The sequence below is a fragment of the Panthera onca genome, chromosome B4 (assembly GCF_046562875.1).
Source record: "Panthera onca isolate mPanOnc1 chromosome B4, mPanOnc1 haplotype 2, whole genome shotgun sequence".
Classification (NCBI taxonomy): Eukaryota; Metazoa; Chordata; class Mammalia; order Carnivora; family Felidae; genus Panthera; species Panthera onca.
This window is the reverse complement of record NC_138345.1, coordinates 6738975-6756374: the sequence shown is the minus strand read 5'-3', so window position 1 is coordinate 6756374 and position 17400 is coordinate 6738975. Positions and strand designations below refer to the sequence as shown.

The window sequence follows — 17400 nt, the reverse complement described above, 5'->3', positions numbered from 1 at the left end:
TGGAAAATAACCTCTTTCCATAAGCAGTTTCTTCTGCTCATCAACATAGTTGGAAATGGAAAAGTACCAACAAGCCAATGGGTTGGTGCAGTCTTTCTAGTATAGTCTTGAGCTTATTAAACTGGGTAGCCTATCTTCTCTTGGAAAAGACAAACGTGATCATTCAGTGCATTGGTGGGCAGGGGTGGCGGGGGAGTCAAAAGAGCTTCTCTCCTTTCCTTGGTTCCTACTGTGGCTTCCTAGATCTCTTCTGCTCTTCCCCATTCTTCCCCACACCACAGTGAGAGCAGAGGCTCCTACCTTTCGAAGCATGTCCACCTTCAGCCTTCCTGTCTCCCACAGCTCCTTTCCTGGCCCAGTGGGTCCCGAACATCAGGTTGTGCTGCACGTTAGGATCAATCGGGAGCTTTTGTAGATTAGCCAGGCCAGTTAAATTAGAGTCACCAGGGGTGAAAGCTTGTTTTCAAGTGTTATTTGGCTTAATTCCTACCTCTTTGTTCCCTAAAACTGGGATCGTGGGCTGCTGACTCTGTTTCCAAGCCTCCCAGCTGGAGTTCCTAAGTAATCCCAACTCCTCATCTTTGCCAAAACTGGCGGACTCATGTGATGTCACCCTGATCTGACATTAAAAGGAAATTTTAGTTTCAGAAGCTAAGAGACCAACATAACTATCTTCATTTTCTTCCAGTATCTGGTTCATCATCGTTGGTGCTCCATACTCAAGAGCACAGAAGAAAGTTACAGTACCAGGGTTGTGCTGTGAAAGTACGTTCTGAAAAGACAACCTACGGAATGGGGGAAAATATTTGCAAATCATATGTCTAAGCATCCAGTGTCCAGAATATGTAAAGAATTCTTACCACTCAATCAAAAGGAGATAAACAACCCAATTCAGATACGGGCAAATGTTTTGAATAGACATTTCTCCAAAGCAGACATGTAGATGGCCAAGAAGCACATGAAAAGACATTCCCGACCATTAGTCGGTAGTGAAATGCAAATCAAAACCACAATGAAATAGCACTTCACGCCCATTAGGATGGCTGTAATAATACAAAGAAACAAAAATGGAAAACAACAACTTTTGGCAGAGATGTGGAGACCCTTGTGCATTGCAGGTGGGAATGTAAATGGTGTAACCATTGTGGAAAGCTATTCGATTGTTCGTCAGAAAGTTAAACAGAGGATTACCTTAAGATCTAGCAGTTTCTCGAGATGTATATATGAAAGAATTGAGAACTAGTATTCAAATACTTGTATGTGAATAGCACCGCTATTCACAGTAGCAAAAAGGTGCGAACAATCCAAATGTCCATCAATAGGTGAATGGATGGTCGGCATCTGGTTATGGCCATACTATGGGATATTGTTCAGCCATGTAAGGGATAAAATACAACATGGATGAACCTTGACAACATTATGCCAAGTGAAAGAAGCCAGACTCAAAAGGTCATGTGCCATATGATTCCACTTATATGAAACATCCAGAATAGATAAATCCAGAGAGACAGAAAACGTGTTGATGATTGCCAGGGTCTGGGGAGGAAGGGACGGAGGGAGAGTGACTGCTTTAGTGGTTACAGAGCTTCTTTGGGGATGATGAAAGCGTTTTGGAACTGGGTAGTACATTGTAAATGTGCCAAACGCCAGTGAATCGTGCACTTCAGAAAGGTTCATTCTGTGTTTGGTTGACTTTACCTGTTAGAATCCTACCTCGCCCCAGTGTCCTGGGCAACAGGGTCTGCTGTGCCCTCCAGCGTTTGGCTGTGCACCCTTTCTGTGTCCCGGAAGACAGATGGTAGGGCTCAGTGGAACTCCGCTTCCGGACAGCCTGCTTCTTAATCCCGTCCTCCCACGTGAGAAGCATCCGATAAAATTTTGACCCTCAAATAAGCCTAAGAACCGGGGAAACTTAGTTAGAAAGAAGAGAACCACTTGAAACGAGCCTCATCGCCTTTTCTGTGTGTGTGGGTGTGGACGGGAGGTTGGCCCGCAGCAGGCTTTGAGGTTACGTCCTGCAAGATCGAGTGACCTCCGACCGGAGACTCGCACAGCGTCTTGTAGATCAGTAAACACCCAATAAGGGGTTGATTGAATCTGTCAAAAAATCCCATTTATCTTTTTCTCTGTTTGGTCTGTTAGCCTCAGGACTCTGTCTTTTGCTGTGCAGGCTCTCTTAGGATTGTATTCTAGGCACCCAGTGTGGTGCCTGCCGTGGAGCGGGTGCTCAGGAAGTATCTGCTCAGTGAACTCAGGAACAAATAACTGTTGGCAGTGAAGGTGCCGCTAGGTTTTCAACACCTTCTTGGTTTAAGTTGGGTAATTTTGCCAGAACTTAGGCGCACCTCTTATTTTCTGTGCATGGGTGGGGATTAGGGGAAATAATTTGGTTCCAGAAGACTGGTTGCAAATACACGGCTGTTCTCCTCTTCCTGAGTTCCCAGAGAAAAGCTAGGATGCTCAGTTAAATTTTTTTTTTTTTTTTTTTTTAATTTTTTTTTTCAATGTTTTTTTATTTATTTTTGGGACAGAGACAGAGCATGAAAGGGGGAGGGGCAGAGAGAGAGGGAGACACAGAATCGGAAACAGGCTCCAGGCTCTGAGCCATCAGCCCAGAGCCCGACGCGGGGCTCGAACTCACGGACCGCGAGATCGTGACCTGGCTGAAGTCGGAGGCTTAACCGACTGCGCCACCCAGGCGCCCCAGTTAAATTTGAGTTTCAGGTAGACAAGTATGTCCCGTGCCATCTCTGGAACATACTTACACTAAAATACCTTTTGTTTATCTGCGATTCAGATTTAACTGGGAATCCCGTGTTTTTATTTGCGAACCCAGTCACTGCGTCGTGACTGATGGTTCACCCCTGGTTCCAGCTGCCCTGCTCTCCGTGTTCTTCTCCGGGATCTAGTCTCTGTTCTACAGCTGGAAGGGAATGGCCCTGTTTGGGCTGTGTACACTTGCCAGGAAATAATAATCTGGTTGTTATGTGAGGGTTTCCAGCATTGTTCAGCGCAGCAATGATTCAGGTATGAATCATTTGGCTCCTTAGTTGGTTTTGTTTTGGTTTGTTTTCTTTTCTTTTGTTTTGTATTTAATGCTGATATGAGAACCGTGTTCTCTTGTTTGTTCTGACACTGGCCAGCTGTGAGCAGGATGGCTCAGAGAGACCTAGGAGGTGGCCTTCTCTCTTTCACTTGACATTGGTGACCAGTCTGCTCTTCTCAGGGATGCCTCACTCTCTCTCTTCCTTCTTCCTTCTTCTTCCTCCTTCCTTCTTCTTCCTCCTTCCTTCTTCCTCCTTCCTTCTTCTTCCTTCTTCCTTCTTCCTTCTTCCTTCTTCCTCCTTCCTTCTTCTTCCTTCTTCCTTCTTCCTTCTTCCTTCTTCCTTCTTCCTTCTTCCTTCTTCCTTCTTCCTTCTTCCTTCTTCCTCCTTCCTCCTTCCTTCTTCTTCCTTCTTCCTTCTTCCTTCTTCCTTCTTCCTTCTTCCTTCTTCCTTCTTCCTTCTTCCTTCTTCCTTCTTCCTTCTTCTCCGGTGTGTGAGGTGGAATGTGGTCCAGGCGTAGGCACTGTCCGCTCTAGCTGTGGCTGAAGCCAGAGATGTGCCTGTGGCGTGGGACCTGGGTTACTGAGAGCACCTGCCCCACTCACCAGAACGCTCCCACGATGGATTTCTTGAACGTCTCCCCTTTTCGTCTGCGCAACCACGTGCCGATATGTTGAGTCGTCTCCGTGTTAAATGTTCCACAAGCCTGTCCTGAGTTCTCACCGTGTTCCTGGCAGCTGTGCCAGATGCCCGGAACCTAGAAACGTCTAAGATCTTGTCACGGCCCTTGCCGAACTTACAGCTGGTAATTTTTAAAACTTAAGAAAGTTTTCAATTGTGGTAACAAGCGCACGTTAAATTCACCATCTTCACCATTTCCAGGCGAACAGTTGAGCAGTGTTGAATTTACTGACATTGCTGTGCAGCCAATCTCCAAGCCAATCGGCAAGCCAATCGTTTTTAGCTTCCCGAACTGAAACTCTGTATCCATTCAACAGCATCTCCCCATTGCCCACCCCCTGCCCCGCCGTGCCCCAAATCCCTGGAAACTACCATTCTCCTTTCCGTCTCTGGGAGTTTGGCCAATCTTAGATACCTCATGTAGTGGCAGCACACAGTCCGTATTTGTCTTTTTGTGCCTGGCTTATTTCACTTACGTGATGTCCTCCAGGTTCATCCGTATTGTGGCAAAAATAGGATTTCCTTCCTTTCCATGTCTGAAAAATATTCCATTGTGTATACAGACCACGTTTTGTTGGAGGTCCCTGGGTTGATTCCACTCTTCGTTAATGTGAATAGTGCTGCTATAAACATAGCGTACAGGATCTTCGAGATCCTGCTTTCATTTTTATTGGGTAGATACCCCAAAGTGGAATTACTGGACTGTATTGTATTTCTAGTTTTAATTTTTTGAGGCACCTCCATGCTGTCTTCCATAGGGCTATGCCATTTTGCAGTCCCAGTCATGGTGCACAAGTGTTCCGATTTTTCCACATCCTCACCAGCACTTGTTATTTTCTGTTTGTTTGTTTGTTTGTTTGTTTGTTTGTTTGTTTTGGGTAGGAGTCACCCTAATAGTATATAGAGTTGTCAATTTTGAATAATAACAACCCTTTTGTCAGGTTGAATCTAGGAGATGCCATGAAGGCTTTCCCAGTGATTGGGCCGTGTTCCTCCTGTGTGCAAGAGAACAGTGTAGAGGGATTTAACAGAAATCTCTGGATCTTTGTTGCTATGGCACCGCTTTTGGTAGGCTTTCCATCTATACTTAGCGTGGCTGGTGTTTGAGGCCTTCCATGGACACAAAACGATACCAGGAAGAGATAACACATGCTTTGCGGGCTAACTGCGTGTAGAATGTGTGAGGTAGTTGGCTTGTTTCCCACGTCGTTTCTCTGAGGAAGTCAGTCACACGGGGAAAACTGAGGCTCAGGAATGTACTATTTTAGGAAGAAAGAGCGTCGGGGAAGTAGTGGAGAAGGCAAATTTTCTAAGAAATTTGGGCAAGTGCCACTCAAATGTCAAGCAATGGAGTTGAATTTGAACTCTTCCAACTATAAATTTGCATTAGTATTTTATGTTGCATGTTGCCGTCATGTCTATATGATGCTGTTTTCCAAAAGGGTATAAAATACCTATTATCAGGATAGGGGACAAAACTCCCTTCCCATAAGAAAATGATAATAGGGGACTTATGAAGGCATTGAACCAAATTCCTACACATCTTGATCAACGCAACTTTACCGCTTTTCCCCCCGAGACCTCGCCAATATGTATTTTTAATTGAGGTGTAATTCACACACAACATTATATTAGTTTCAGGCGTACAGCGTGATGATTCTATATCTGTACATGTTGCAAAGTGATCACGGCAATAACTCTAGTTGGCGTCCATCACCACCCACTTAAGGAGTTTTTTTTTCTTGTGGTGAGAACTCTTTTAAGATTGTCCTCAGCCACATGGTGCAGCATTATGAACTCTGGCCAGCGTGCTGGGCCTTACAACCTCATCACCTTCTCTCCGAATGCTCCGCCAGCTTTCTTGAATTTCGTCTGTATTGCTACCATCAAAGGGTAGTTGCCCAATTAGTCACAATATTTTGGACTGGCCTCTGTTGAAGAAATCTCCCCACTGGGGTCCAGGTGAGCAGGTTACAATAACAAGTGTAGATAGTTTAGCCCTTTCCCCGGGGGGGAAATGAGCAGGCGGTGTTTGTTTGGAAATCCTTTCGTAAAGCACCAGGTGTCTGCCGTGTTTCTCAGTAGCAAGCCCGCGGGCCACAGGAAAGAGGCAGGAAACCCCTCTGCCCGCTGACCCAAACGGGCATGGCTTTCAGCTGATGTCCTTGACTGTGGTTCTTTGCTCCTAAATCTTTGCACCTTTAGACATTTTACATAGCAGCTGACTTCCGTTTTCCCCCGTGTGGTTGTCTGGGAGGAGAATGTTTATTTGTGAATAACATCCATGCTCCGGGACAAAACGGAGAACATCCGTTTCATTCTCTAAAATGTATGAAGTGCTTTGTCCTTACAAGCTAGAATCAGCAGGAGGACTACTTAATGGCCCTTGCGTGTATGATTCTTAACCTTACGTAGACTCCTTGGAGAGTCTCGCGAAAGAAGGCTTTGGGCCCTGTGTCCAGAAAAAAATCCATCCATGTATACTTTCATGCCAAATTCTGTGTATAATTTCAGGGGGCTCTTGGGAAACTACCGGCTCCCTTATGCTTTATAAAGATTGTTCTGTCTCCAGACATTCTTGAGCTCCCTATTATGAACGTTCATTATGATTTCTCTTTTCTGCTCCAAATAATGAGTATTTCGTTTTTACTAAGCTCTCAGTTGTGTGGAGAAGCCTGTCACCGCAAAAACGTAAACTGTGTGTTAAAAAGAGTATTTTTTTTCCTCATGAGTTGCCTTTCATCCCAGACAGAGAGTATAAGAAGCTACTTCAGAAAGGGGCAGAGGCTGGAGGCTGATACGTATTGAGTACCTACTATGTGCCAGGCACCGTGCTTGGTGCCTTATATATGTGATCTCACTTAGTTCCGACAACGATGCTATGATGTGGATTTACTCACGTCAAACGGAGGTAGAGCTGAGGCTCAGAGCTTCAAGTCAGTCGCCGGGAGTCTGTCAGACCCTAGAGTCCACTTTCCTCAGTAGTACGTGGCTTCTAAAAGAACATGCATCTTGTTTGAAAATACTGGGGTCTGGAAAAAAGAGCACGTCCCGGGGACACTGGTGACCTGCGGGTGGCGGAAGAGTGGGTGGAGAGGGAGTGGTCGGTGAACCTTCCCGGGGAGGTACTGGAGGCCCCGGTGGGCCACAGAAGGCCGCCTCGCTCACGAGCTCTGATGCTTGCATTGAAACAGGAAGATGCCATTAGGAGACCCGGCTTCGTCCAAATCAGAGCGGTCATCGCGCTACATTCTCTCCCCCCAACCAAGTGGGCACGAAGGAGAGAAAACCAAGAGGAGGAAAAGACATGTGGGTTCTCATTAGAAAAGTAGGTCAGAGTCTCACTCTTTTGGTCTGCTCCCAGCCTCTTCCCTTGTATTCTTCATTATCTTTAGAGCACATGCCGTGACCGCCCAGGGCCCTGCTCATAAAGCTCATTGTGCTCGGGAGCTGTTTTGTGGCGTCAGCAGTACGGGCCACAATGCACATAAGGAAAATCTCAGCGGTGCTCTGGTTTGCGATGTTGGTCAGTCACTGTGGGGCAGCCTATATTAACCTCATTGATTAAAAGGCTTTTCGCTTCTCTAATAAAAAAGACGACTTTATTTCCTAGAGTTGTTGCTCTGGAATTTTTCCCAGCAAACTTTTCTTTTTTTTTTAAATTTTGATAGTTAGTGGAAAATTCATCGGGTCACATGGACTGTCTGATACTCAATGGGTGGAAATCAGCCTCGGGAGTTAGGTTTCGTGGTGAGTGACCAAAGTGGGAATCAACCCACTCTTGGGGCATAAAAAATAAGCCCATTTAGAGGAATCTCATGAATTTTCATCACGAACTAACAAACATCGGAGGTCATTAAGAAACCAAAATAATAATACACTATCTTTCTCATGGCTTCTATCAAAGAGCCTAGTCAAATGAATTATGAAGGGAGAAATTATACTTTTGAATCCTCAGTGCTTTCGTTCAACCATGAATGGTATTAATTCAGAGCATTGTAAGGAGCATCGGAGTGAGAGAGATTTGAAGCGAGGAAAAGTAGGTACATGCTGGTAGGATAACGAGGGTCAATTCTAATGTAGAATTTGAAAGTTGGAGATAATCTAACGCCGCCCAATTACATACACCAAAAGGCACGTGACCATTGTCTCTGTGCGGGAAGAGTCACCTGCCAGGCTTCTGAAAATACAGCTTTCTGGGTCCCACCTCCAGAGTTTCTGATTGAGAGTCTCCAGATGGGCCCGAGAGTTTGTGTTTCTGGCAAGTTCACCGGTGATGCTGCTGCCCCAGGCCGTGTCAGGAGCACTGCGCTGCCCGGTCCCTGCGGGTGGTTGATGCATGCAGGGTTTGCGGGAACCCTTCCAGTGAGATGGGCTGTGAAAGCTGCCTCCTCTGCCCGCGGGGCATCTTTCCTAGAGCTTCCTCATGCTGCGCAGAGCCTGCTTCCCAGCAACCCTGCCCCGGTCCTAATTCTGCCAGCTGGAATTACTCTGAATACACCTAATCCCCATATAAATGCCTACACTAACAGACTTATCCTAAGGAGAAGAACAGATAGGGTCCGTTTGGCCAACGATGCCGTTCCGCTCCATGCTAGGGAATGCTTGTTCAGTCTATTCTGCTACCCAACTCCCAGCGGGTTTGGGTTTTTTTAAATTGGGGTTACACGTAGAGCAAAGCGTATAAATCTCAGGGGTGAATCTTCACATGTGTGTACACCCGTACTACAACTACTTCCGGGCCAAGACATAGAGTATTTTCACCACCGCAAAGGATTTCCCGCACTCTTTCCCCGTAGGTGCTTGTCCCCCAGGGGTATCGACCATTCTTAACCACTGTCCCGCGTCAGTTGCCGCGGACACACTGTGCTGGTCTTGAGCTTTACGTAGATGGAAGCGTGGAGACAATCCTCTTTCTGTGTCTTCTGTTTCCACTCAGAATGACTGTGAGATGTTGTAAATCACAGCGGCTCTCTCCTTTTTGTTGCACGCAGTATCCCAAGTTCAATCTGTTGTACTGTCTTGCATTTAGTTCCCTTATTCTGTTTTGTGTATTTTTAAGGCTTATAATAACATTAGCGAGCATGACTGCTTACCATGAGTCAGAAGGGTCTAAGTACAGTAGCCCCCCTCCCTTCTCCACGATTTCGTTTCCCTCGGTCACGGTTATCCACGGTCACCCACGGTCCTGAAAGCAGATGCTTCTCCTTCCGACATGTGGTCAGAAGGTCAGGACTGGCCTCGCGCTGGGTCACGTGCCTGTGTCGTTCACCTCGCTTCATCTCATCATGGAGGCGCTTAATCATCCCACATCATCCCAAGAAGAAGAGTGCAGCCCCAGAAGATGCTTTGAGAGAGAGAGAGAGAGAGAGAGACCCACATTCACGTAGCTTTTATTACAGGCTATTGCTGTAACTGTTCTATTTTATTATTTGCTATTGTTGTTAGTCACTTACTGTGCCTGATTTATAAATTAAACTTGATCGTAGGTATGTATGTACAGGAAAAAAGCATAGTGTATACAGGGTTCAGTACTATCCAGGGTTTCAGGCATCCCCTGGGATCTTGGAATGTGGATAAGGGTGGGGCTAAGGAAGGACTGCTCTCTATTACATCACTTAATCTTTTCAATAGTGTGTGTTTGGTAGACCATGAATCCATTTTGCGGACGCGATCACCAAGGCTCAGTGACTTGCCCAAAGTCTCATGGGTCATAAGAGGTAGAGCCAGTATCAGAAGCAGGTCCTTCTGACTCGTTCAGGATTCCAAGTGCTCAGCTGTGTTACCAGGCCTCTCACTCTTGGTGCTTTACCAGTGATCACCAATGTGAGATCCACTCTGAAGAGTGTGCGTTTTCCTTCCGTGTCAAGGACCTTTTCCATTTGCAGCCTTTGTTTCCTTCCTCGTCTTTAGTGGTGCTCAGGTGCCTTGGACCGTGTTGGTGAACTGGAAATGCGCGGTTGACGTTTCCAGCTCCTTCTGCAGATGAGCAGGTCTGTTGGAAGCGTGTCTTTCCTACAACTGCCTCCTGTAAGAATGAAATCTCCTATTTGCTGCCTTTCTGGTCACACCCGAAACTCCTGCCCTTGATGGGTGCAAATAATACAAGAATCAGTTCTTCCCAGTGGTTCCTGTTCAAGTTACACCTAAACTGTTCCTGAAAAATAACGTTCTGTTCTGTTGCAGGAAATGTTTAAACTTCCTTTGACTTAAATGTCTAATAAACGCTTAGCAGAAGGAAGTTTATTTTTAAATACAAATTACCATGGGCAAATTATGCCTTGTTTCCTTTTTTATTTTGTTAATTAGCGATGGGAGATGGCTGGTCAGCTCACTCTAGGGTATCAACTTGAATAGATTTAAAAAAAACAATCAGATGCTTTGCAGCAGTTGTGAGCCTGGCTTTGATTCAGTATCCGGATGAAGTCTCCACGTACACTGATGTTCCTATATTCTCCATTTTATTTTTATGTTCCCCTCGGTGCATGCAGAGCTAAAAAATTTGAATTTCCATTGCTAAGCACATAGACATGGTGGTGTTTGGATTTATAAAGGTGAGTAGTCTGCAAAATAATTCTCTGTTTTAAGAGAAAATGAAGGTCAGGGGTAAAACATGGGCTGTACTTAATCTGTCATCCCAGTTATTTTTCATAAATCATTTAAAATCCATTTATGTATCTTGCTGTAATTCTAATTTATATGTAAAGATTTATGCTGGGGAAAACATTGGCTCTTTGAAAAGAGCCATAAACTTTCTGGACACACAGTATGTTAGGGCAGCTAAAAGATTGGTGTGAGAAAGGTGTTTTTTGTGGAAGATTCCCATATGGAAGGCATGGCAGGACTAGACCCCGCCCTTTTGCAACTCGGATTAAATAGCGGACCCAGGGGCGCCTGGGTGGCGCAGTCGGTTGAGCGTCCGACTTCAGCCAGGTCACGATCTCGCGGTCTGTGAGTTCGAGCCCCGCGTCGGGCTCTGGGCTGATGGCTCGGAGCCTGGAGCCTGTTTCCGATTCTGTGTCTCCCTCTCTCTCTGCCCCTCCCCCGTTCATGCTCTGTCTCTCTCTGTCCCAAAAATAAATAAAAAACGTTGAAAAAAAAAATTAAAAAAAAAAAAAAAAAAATAGCGGACCCAGACGAACCTCGTCAGTGACTGGTAAAACTATGAAGTAAAAGATGGATGAGGAGCTTGATAATGGGGGGTCCGATTGACCATATGGGCGCCCGCCATCTTTCTTAACTACGACTGAAGGTAGACAAGTAGATACTGTATACTTCTGATTTGAAAAAGCGGTAAGTACTCAGCATCACCTGTGAAGTGTTCTTGTCAGCAGTCCTGACCTGAGCCTAACCAAGCCTCTAACTTTCCTACCGGAACACAGGACAATACGGAGGATGGAGCTGGGGTTCTCAACCTTGACTGCGCGTCAGACTCACATGGGGAATTTTAAAGTCTTGATGCCTAGGCTGCGTCCCAGACCAATTAAATGAGCTCTTGGCCTGGATATTGGTATTTTTTCTAGCTCCCCCAGATGTTAGAATGCGAGCTAAGGCTGGAAACTAGGGGAATCGAGGAGCAAGTTAAAAGACAAGACAAGCAAATAATCACGAAATGCAGAATGTGAGAAATTCCAGAAGACGGATGACGAGTGTTTCACAACGCAGTTACGTAGCATTCGAAGAAAGGCAGGGGGAGGGGATATTTGTAGATTAAAAAAGACTTAAGAAACATAAACCCAGTGTGATGTGTGGTCTGTTTTTGATCTGGATTCAAACAACTCAGCCCTACCAAGACACGTTCTAGAGAATCACAAAAACTTCAATACAGACGGAGTATTTCAGGATGATACGGCACTGAACATTGGTTTGGTTACTTGTGATGAGAGATGCATACCGAAGTAGCTACAGATGAAATATGATGTCTGGGATTTGTTTTAAAATATTCTAGCAAAAGATGGTGAGGGGATTCGTGAAAACGGGTAAAAAAAATTGGTACGAGGTGGATAATTGTTGAAGTTGGATAAAGGGTACACGGAGGTTTATTTTACTGTTCTCCCTGCTTTCGTATGTTACACAGTTCACGTAAAAGTTGAAAAAGAAGGCATAGAGGTGACATATCTAACCTCTCTTGCACGGTGACATATTATCAGTATGAAGTCTGTGAAGTTCATATGGAAAGTAAACCTCGCAATAAAATAAACTCTAACCCTCTCTGTCTATCGAAAACAGCCCAGCTTCTCTTCAGAAAGATACTGGTAGGTTCAGTTATTCTTTATGTTTGTGTCTTATTTGCAGGTGATTCTGAGCTGCCTCCTTCCACTGTTATCAACCAAAATGACACTTTTGCCAAAATCATTTTTAAGCCTAGCGTGGTACAACAAGCCAAGATTGCCCAGAATGGCATTTTGGGAGATTTCATCGTTAGGTATGATGTCAACAGGGAGCAGAGCATTGGGGACATCCAGGTAATGGGTTCATCGTTACCATTTCCTGTCAGTTGCTTGATACTTGTCGTTAGACTCAGGACAAGGGATTCCAGTTCTTACCTAAGGGAGGGAGAGCTCTCTGGTTCTTAGAAATTTGTTTTACCCTAGAATAGGTCTCCGAGGGGACTAGGGTGTTCCCTTCCTGGAGGCTGAGGCTATCTATTTCCTGCTTCAGTAATCTGGAGAGCAAATGAAATCTGTAATATAATTTTCCCTGCCGTGTTTTAGATGAAGTTAGAATTTTAGTTCGTCTTCAATTTTAATTGAGAGCCTGGTGCAATGGCTCATTTCCCTTTAGGTTTTATTGCTCCAGAGACAGGGCGGGAATATTAAAATGTATTTGCACGCGTCCAGAATGCAGACAACTTTGACGTCTCAACTTGTAAAAACCAGATACTGAAGGAAGCAGGAATTCCAAGGGGCCAGGGGTCATAAGGGGGTGGGTAATAGAAATTGAGCTTGTCAGCATCGTCGGGAAGTTTCTAAGGGCTGATATTAAAAGTCTAAGGGCTGACTTTTAGAAGTTATGGAGCCTGGCCGTTTTAGCTCGTCTGCCTGCCCGTTCTGGGTACTACCATCTCGACCTTCTCTTCCCTCCACCAGGTTCTAAATGGCTATTTTGTGCACTACTTTGCCCCCAAAGACCTGCCTCCTTTACCCAAGAACGTGGTATTTGTGCTGGACAGCAGTGCCTCCATGGTGGGAACCAAACTCCGGCAGGTGAGTGGCCGCCAGCCGCCAGTTTTGGGCTTTCTCACCTGTGCCTGGAGCCATGACGTTCTCTGTGAATAAAGCGCAGGGGATGCCAAATATCCGCTCTGCCATCCAGCTCTTCTTGCCTACAGAGAACATTCCCGAACTGCTTCAGTTAAGCCGTTGACGTTATCCTTTCAGGATGGCAGTTTTAAGAGAGCAGAGACATATGCTATAGAAATACTTTGAAATAAAGGGAACTGGCAGAGTATATAATGTGAGCAGGACAGGGATTCACAGCACCATCGTCGACGGAGTCGTTCTGTCCGGTAGTGATGTCCTTTGAAGAGCAATAGAATAGAGTCCTTGGCGGCCCCCTTGACCTATCCTCAGAACAAAGGACTTCTGTCTCAGTGATTCGGGAGTGATACTATGTTTTTCTTAAGTTTATTTATTTATTTCGAGAGAGACAGAGACCATGCAAGTGGGGAAGGGCAGAGAGAGGGGGAGAATCCCAAGCAGGCTTCGCACTCTCAGCACAGAGCCCGATGTGGGGCTCAAACCCGTGAAACGGCGAGATCATGACCTGAGCTGAAATCAAGCGTTGGATGCTTAACTGACTGAGCCACCCAGGTGCCCCAGGAGCGATATTCTTATAGTGTTGAGGATGAATGTTAAAGTTCTAGGGATAGGAGGGACATTAAGGTACATGAAATATTAAATATTATAAATTTTATAAATTTATAAATTATACTAAAAATACAAGTATTCAATTGTTCTTTTTCACCCACTGGAAAAGGCTATTCCTCATGTTGCTCTGGTGTCATAAATATCAGAAACTTGCATTTATAATCTAGTGTCAACTCCCATAACAGAAAACAAAAAGCTACTGGCTGCCAGAGCCAATAATAACTCGACATTCATCAAGCACTTAGTTCGCTTAGCTTTTCTTTCTTAATTCATGATCTGTTTTTAGCAATTAAAAATATGTGGTTTAATGAGTGAAATAGTACCTCAGACCTCAAAAGAATCCTCTGCTTCACCTCTTGCCACCTCTAGATCCCACTCCACATGCAGTGGAACCTGATCTTAGCTGATCAGCTGTTGTAAATATTTTCTCTCAGTTACGACTTTGTAAGTTGTTTCTTTGGCCATCTGCGTTTAAAAAGTCATGTAGTAAAATCTGTTGATTTTTTTTTCTTCATGGCATCTGATTTTTCTCCACTCCAAAATAGTAAAAAAGAGATTCCATGCAAAAATAGGGTTGAACTCTTTTTCTTTCAGAAGATTGCCAGATATAATTTCAACTAGTATAGGGGCAAGATAACTTCACCCTGTAAATCGGTTCTGGATAGTTCTTCAACGCCCCATTCTTGTCCAGAATTCAACCTGCTGCCTCTTCCACGTGATTGCTTTTCCTTCCTTTTGCATCTTTGACCTTCCATCTGGGATTAACTTTCCTTTTGCTTGAAGAACACTCCGTGGTATCTTCTTAAATGTGGGTCTGCCAGTAAAGAATTCTCTTAGTTTTTGTTTGTCTGAAAATTATCTTTTGCACTCTCAGTATTTAAGGATATTTTGAAAGGAATGGAATTGTAGGTTGGTAGTGATTTTCTTTCAGTCCCTGGGAGATCGATCCCATTGTCTCCTGGCTTTCATTGTTGTTGTTGAAAAGTCAGGAGTCTTACTAACTGTTATTCCCCTAAAGGTGATCTTCTATTGCCAACTGCTTTTAAGATTTTCCTCTTTAAGTTTTCTGTAGTTTGAGTATAATGATTTCAGACGTAGACTTCTTATTTTTCCTGCCTGAGGTTCCTAGGACTTCATGAATTTGTGGATTCGTGGAACAATCCTCAGCCATTATTTCTGGAATTGCTTTGGGTCACTTTTCCTTTTCCTTCTAGGATTCCAGTGTTAGAAAATCACTCCATATTCTGCCTCCCATGATCTCTTCTATTTATTCCAACTTTTGCCTTTCCATACTTCATTCCAAAGCTATTCAAGTTTACAAATTCTCTTTTCAGTTATGTCCAGTATGCTGTTAAACTCGTCTGTCCTGTTATTTCAGTTATTGCGTTTTTTAGTTCTAGAATTTCCATTTGGTTCTTTTTCCAATCTGCCACTTTTTAGAATGTTCAGTTATTTCGCAAAGTTTGTAATAACATTTTTGATTTTTTCAAGTACCATAAACATACTTATTTTAAAGTCCGTGTCTGATAATCCCAAACTTGAGGCCCGGAGGAGCTGTTCTTACTGTTTCTCTTCTCTTCTTGTGTGACTGGTCATTTTTGATTGCATGACGAACATCATTTTAAACATTTGTTTGTAGAAATAGTTTAAAGCCTCGGATGATGAACTTTTCTGCTAGAGAAAGTTTGGGGTGTTTCTGTAAGGTAGCTGGGGGATTAAATCTGGGATTGTTTTCGTCCGTTTTCAGGGCCTGGGGTTTTCCTGGGTGGCCCAGATGGCTCACAGTCCTCTCAAGACTGATTTATTTCTGTTTGGTACAAAATATGGAGGTTTTCCCCGAGCACCTATCCCTGGTGGGCTCTGGACTTTGACTTCTGACCCTCTAAGCAGCTAACATGATGCTCAGCCTCTCAGATACTTCTTTGGCCTTGACAGACATCCCTTAGATAAAAGTGATCCCAAATGCTGAGCCCACCTCTTGAAATTTTCATCTTTTCGCAGATCATTTTTTCTCGCTGTTTCGATACCGTTTTGGTTTAAAATTTTTTTCATTTTGTAGTTTGCTTTTTTTAGTTGTTTTCAGTGGGAGAGTTGGGTACAGATTTGCTGTAGGTTTTCTCTACAGGCAGTATTTCCCAAAGTGATTAATCGCACGTACGTGAAATGTTCTTCGGTACTGGCTGATTTTTGAGAGGTGTTTGATAGGCCTCACAGCCTTTCCATATTTACTGAATATTCTTTATGTACTCCAGGTTCTTAAGTGCCATTGTTGTTTTTGTGACTTTTTGGCTGGAATACAGGTGCTGACAGATGGATAATCATGGCTTCTTTGGGGACCGCTGTTGGCCACAGAATATAGTGTTAATTACATCTTGTATTTGACCCAGTCTGGGAAGTCCCATTTCGATCTGGGAAAAATTAACAGTTAAGTTACTGAGTAGGTGCCATGAACTAGGTTTCCCTGTGTATGTCGTCAACTTCCTATGCACCCATAAATCTTCATTTTTCTTAATTATTTTTTCTTTAACACAATGACCTTCATGAGGCCGGGGTTTGGGTTTCCTCTGGGGGAAAAATATATAACTTGACGAAGATGTTGGTAATTAAAATTCCTGGGTGGCTTAGTCAGTTTAGCGTTCCACTCTTGATTCTGGCTCAGGTCATGATCTCACGGGTCATGAATTCGATCCCCACATCGGGCTCTGCGCTTGACAGTTTGGGATTCTCCCTCTCTCCCCCTCTCTGCCCCTGCCCCGCTGTGCTCTCTCGCAAATAAACTTAAAAATCTTAAATAAAAAAATTACTGCAACCCCTCCAAATCTGTGTTCCCACCAAATTTTTTGTATTTTGGTATTTTTACTTACCCTTATATTAGGGATACATCTGATACTATTAGCTATTCCATAAAAAGCTGACTTTAATGGCAGCACTGCTCAATAGAAACTTCTATGAGAATGGGAATGTTCTGTACCTGTGCTGTCTCCAGTGTGGTAGCCACTAGCCACACGTGGCTATTACCACTTGAAATGTGACTAATGCAACTTGAGCAGCTGCATTTTTTTATCTTATTGAATTTTAATACATTGAAATATAAGTAGGCACGTGTGACTAGTGGTCACCGTGTTGGAGGGTGCAGCTGAAGACATTTACTCACTCACACCACCCGTGAGAGATTTTTGAGTTATTTCCACTTTTAAGCCATTGTAAACAGCCCTGGGATGACTGACTGTCTTCTTGTAGAAATCCTTGACCACGTGCCAATCGTTTTCTTAAGTAATCTAGATTCTTAGAAGTGGAATTAATGGGGTAAGGAATACTAACTAATTTGTGGCTTGTACAGATATTAAAAACACATTTTCTAGAAAGGCCCTACCAGTTTATTAATATTTATGACTGTTGCCCAAGTAAGAATTCCAAACGGATTAAGCAGCGAAGACCAACCAATGAACCACACCCAAAAATAAGTAAGGAAATATGGGCGCATATTGAACGAGTTCTGAAATTGGGAAAGACCTTCTAAGCCTAAAAGCAATGGGAATAATTACAAAAGGAAAAAGCCAATCACTTTAGCTATATAAAAATGTTAAACTTTTGTTTTCCGTGGAAATAGAATGAAAGCGAGCAGAAGGCTGGGAAAACATATGCGGCAAAGAGAAGTTTGCCTTTAATATAGCAGAGCTATTCCAGATCGGTTAATATTCATCCTACATGAGACATGGGCAGAGAAGATGAAACGGTTTTCAGAAAAGAAATAAGATTCAGTAAGAGTATGAAAAAAGAGCCCAGTGAACTAGTAACTAAGAAAA

General features: G+C 43.9%; 1 protein-coding gene across 1 annotated transcript in view; it reads left to right on the top strand.

Annotated features, from left to right (window-relative positions):
* ITIH5 (inter-alpha-trypsin inhibitor heavy chain 5) overlaps positions 1–17400 on the top strand; it is an 81837-nt gene that overhangs the window by 33209 nt on the left and 31228 nt on the right. The window contains exons 6-7 of the mRNA XM_060659348.2: positions 12021–12190; positions 12815–12931. Of these exons, the coding sequence (XP_060515331.1) occupies positions 12021–12190; positions 12815–12931 (287 nt within the window). The remainder of the gene's footprint in view (positions 1–12020; positions 12191–12814; positions 12932–17400) is intronic.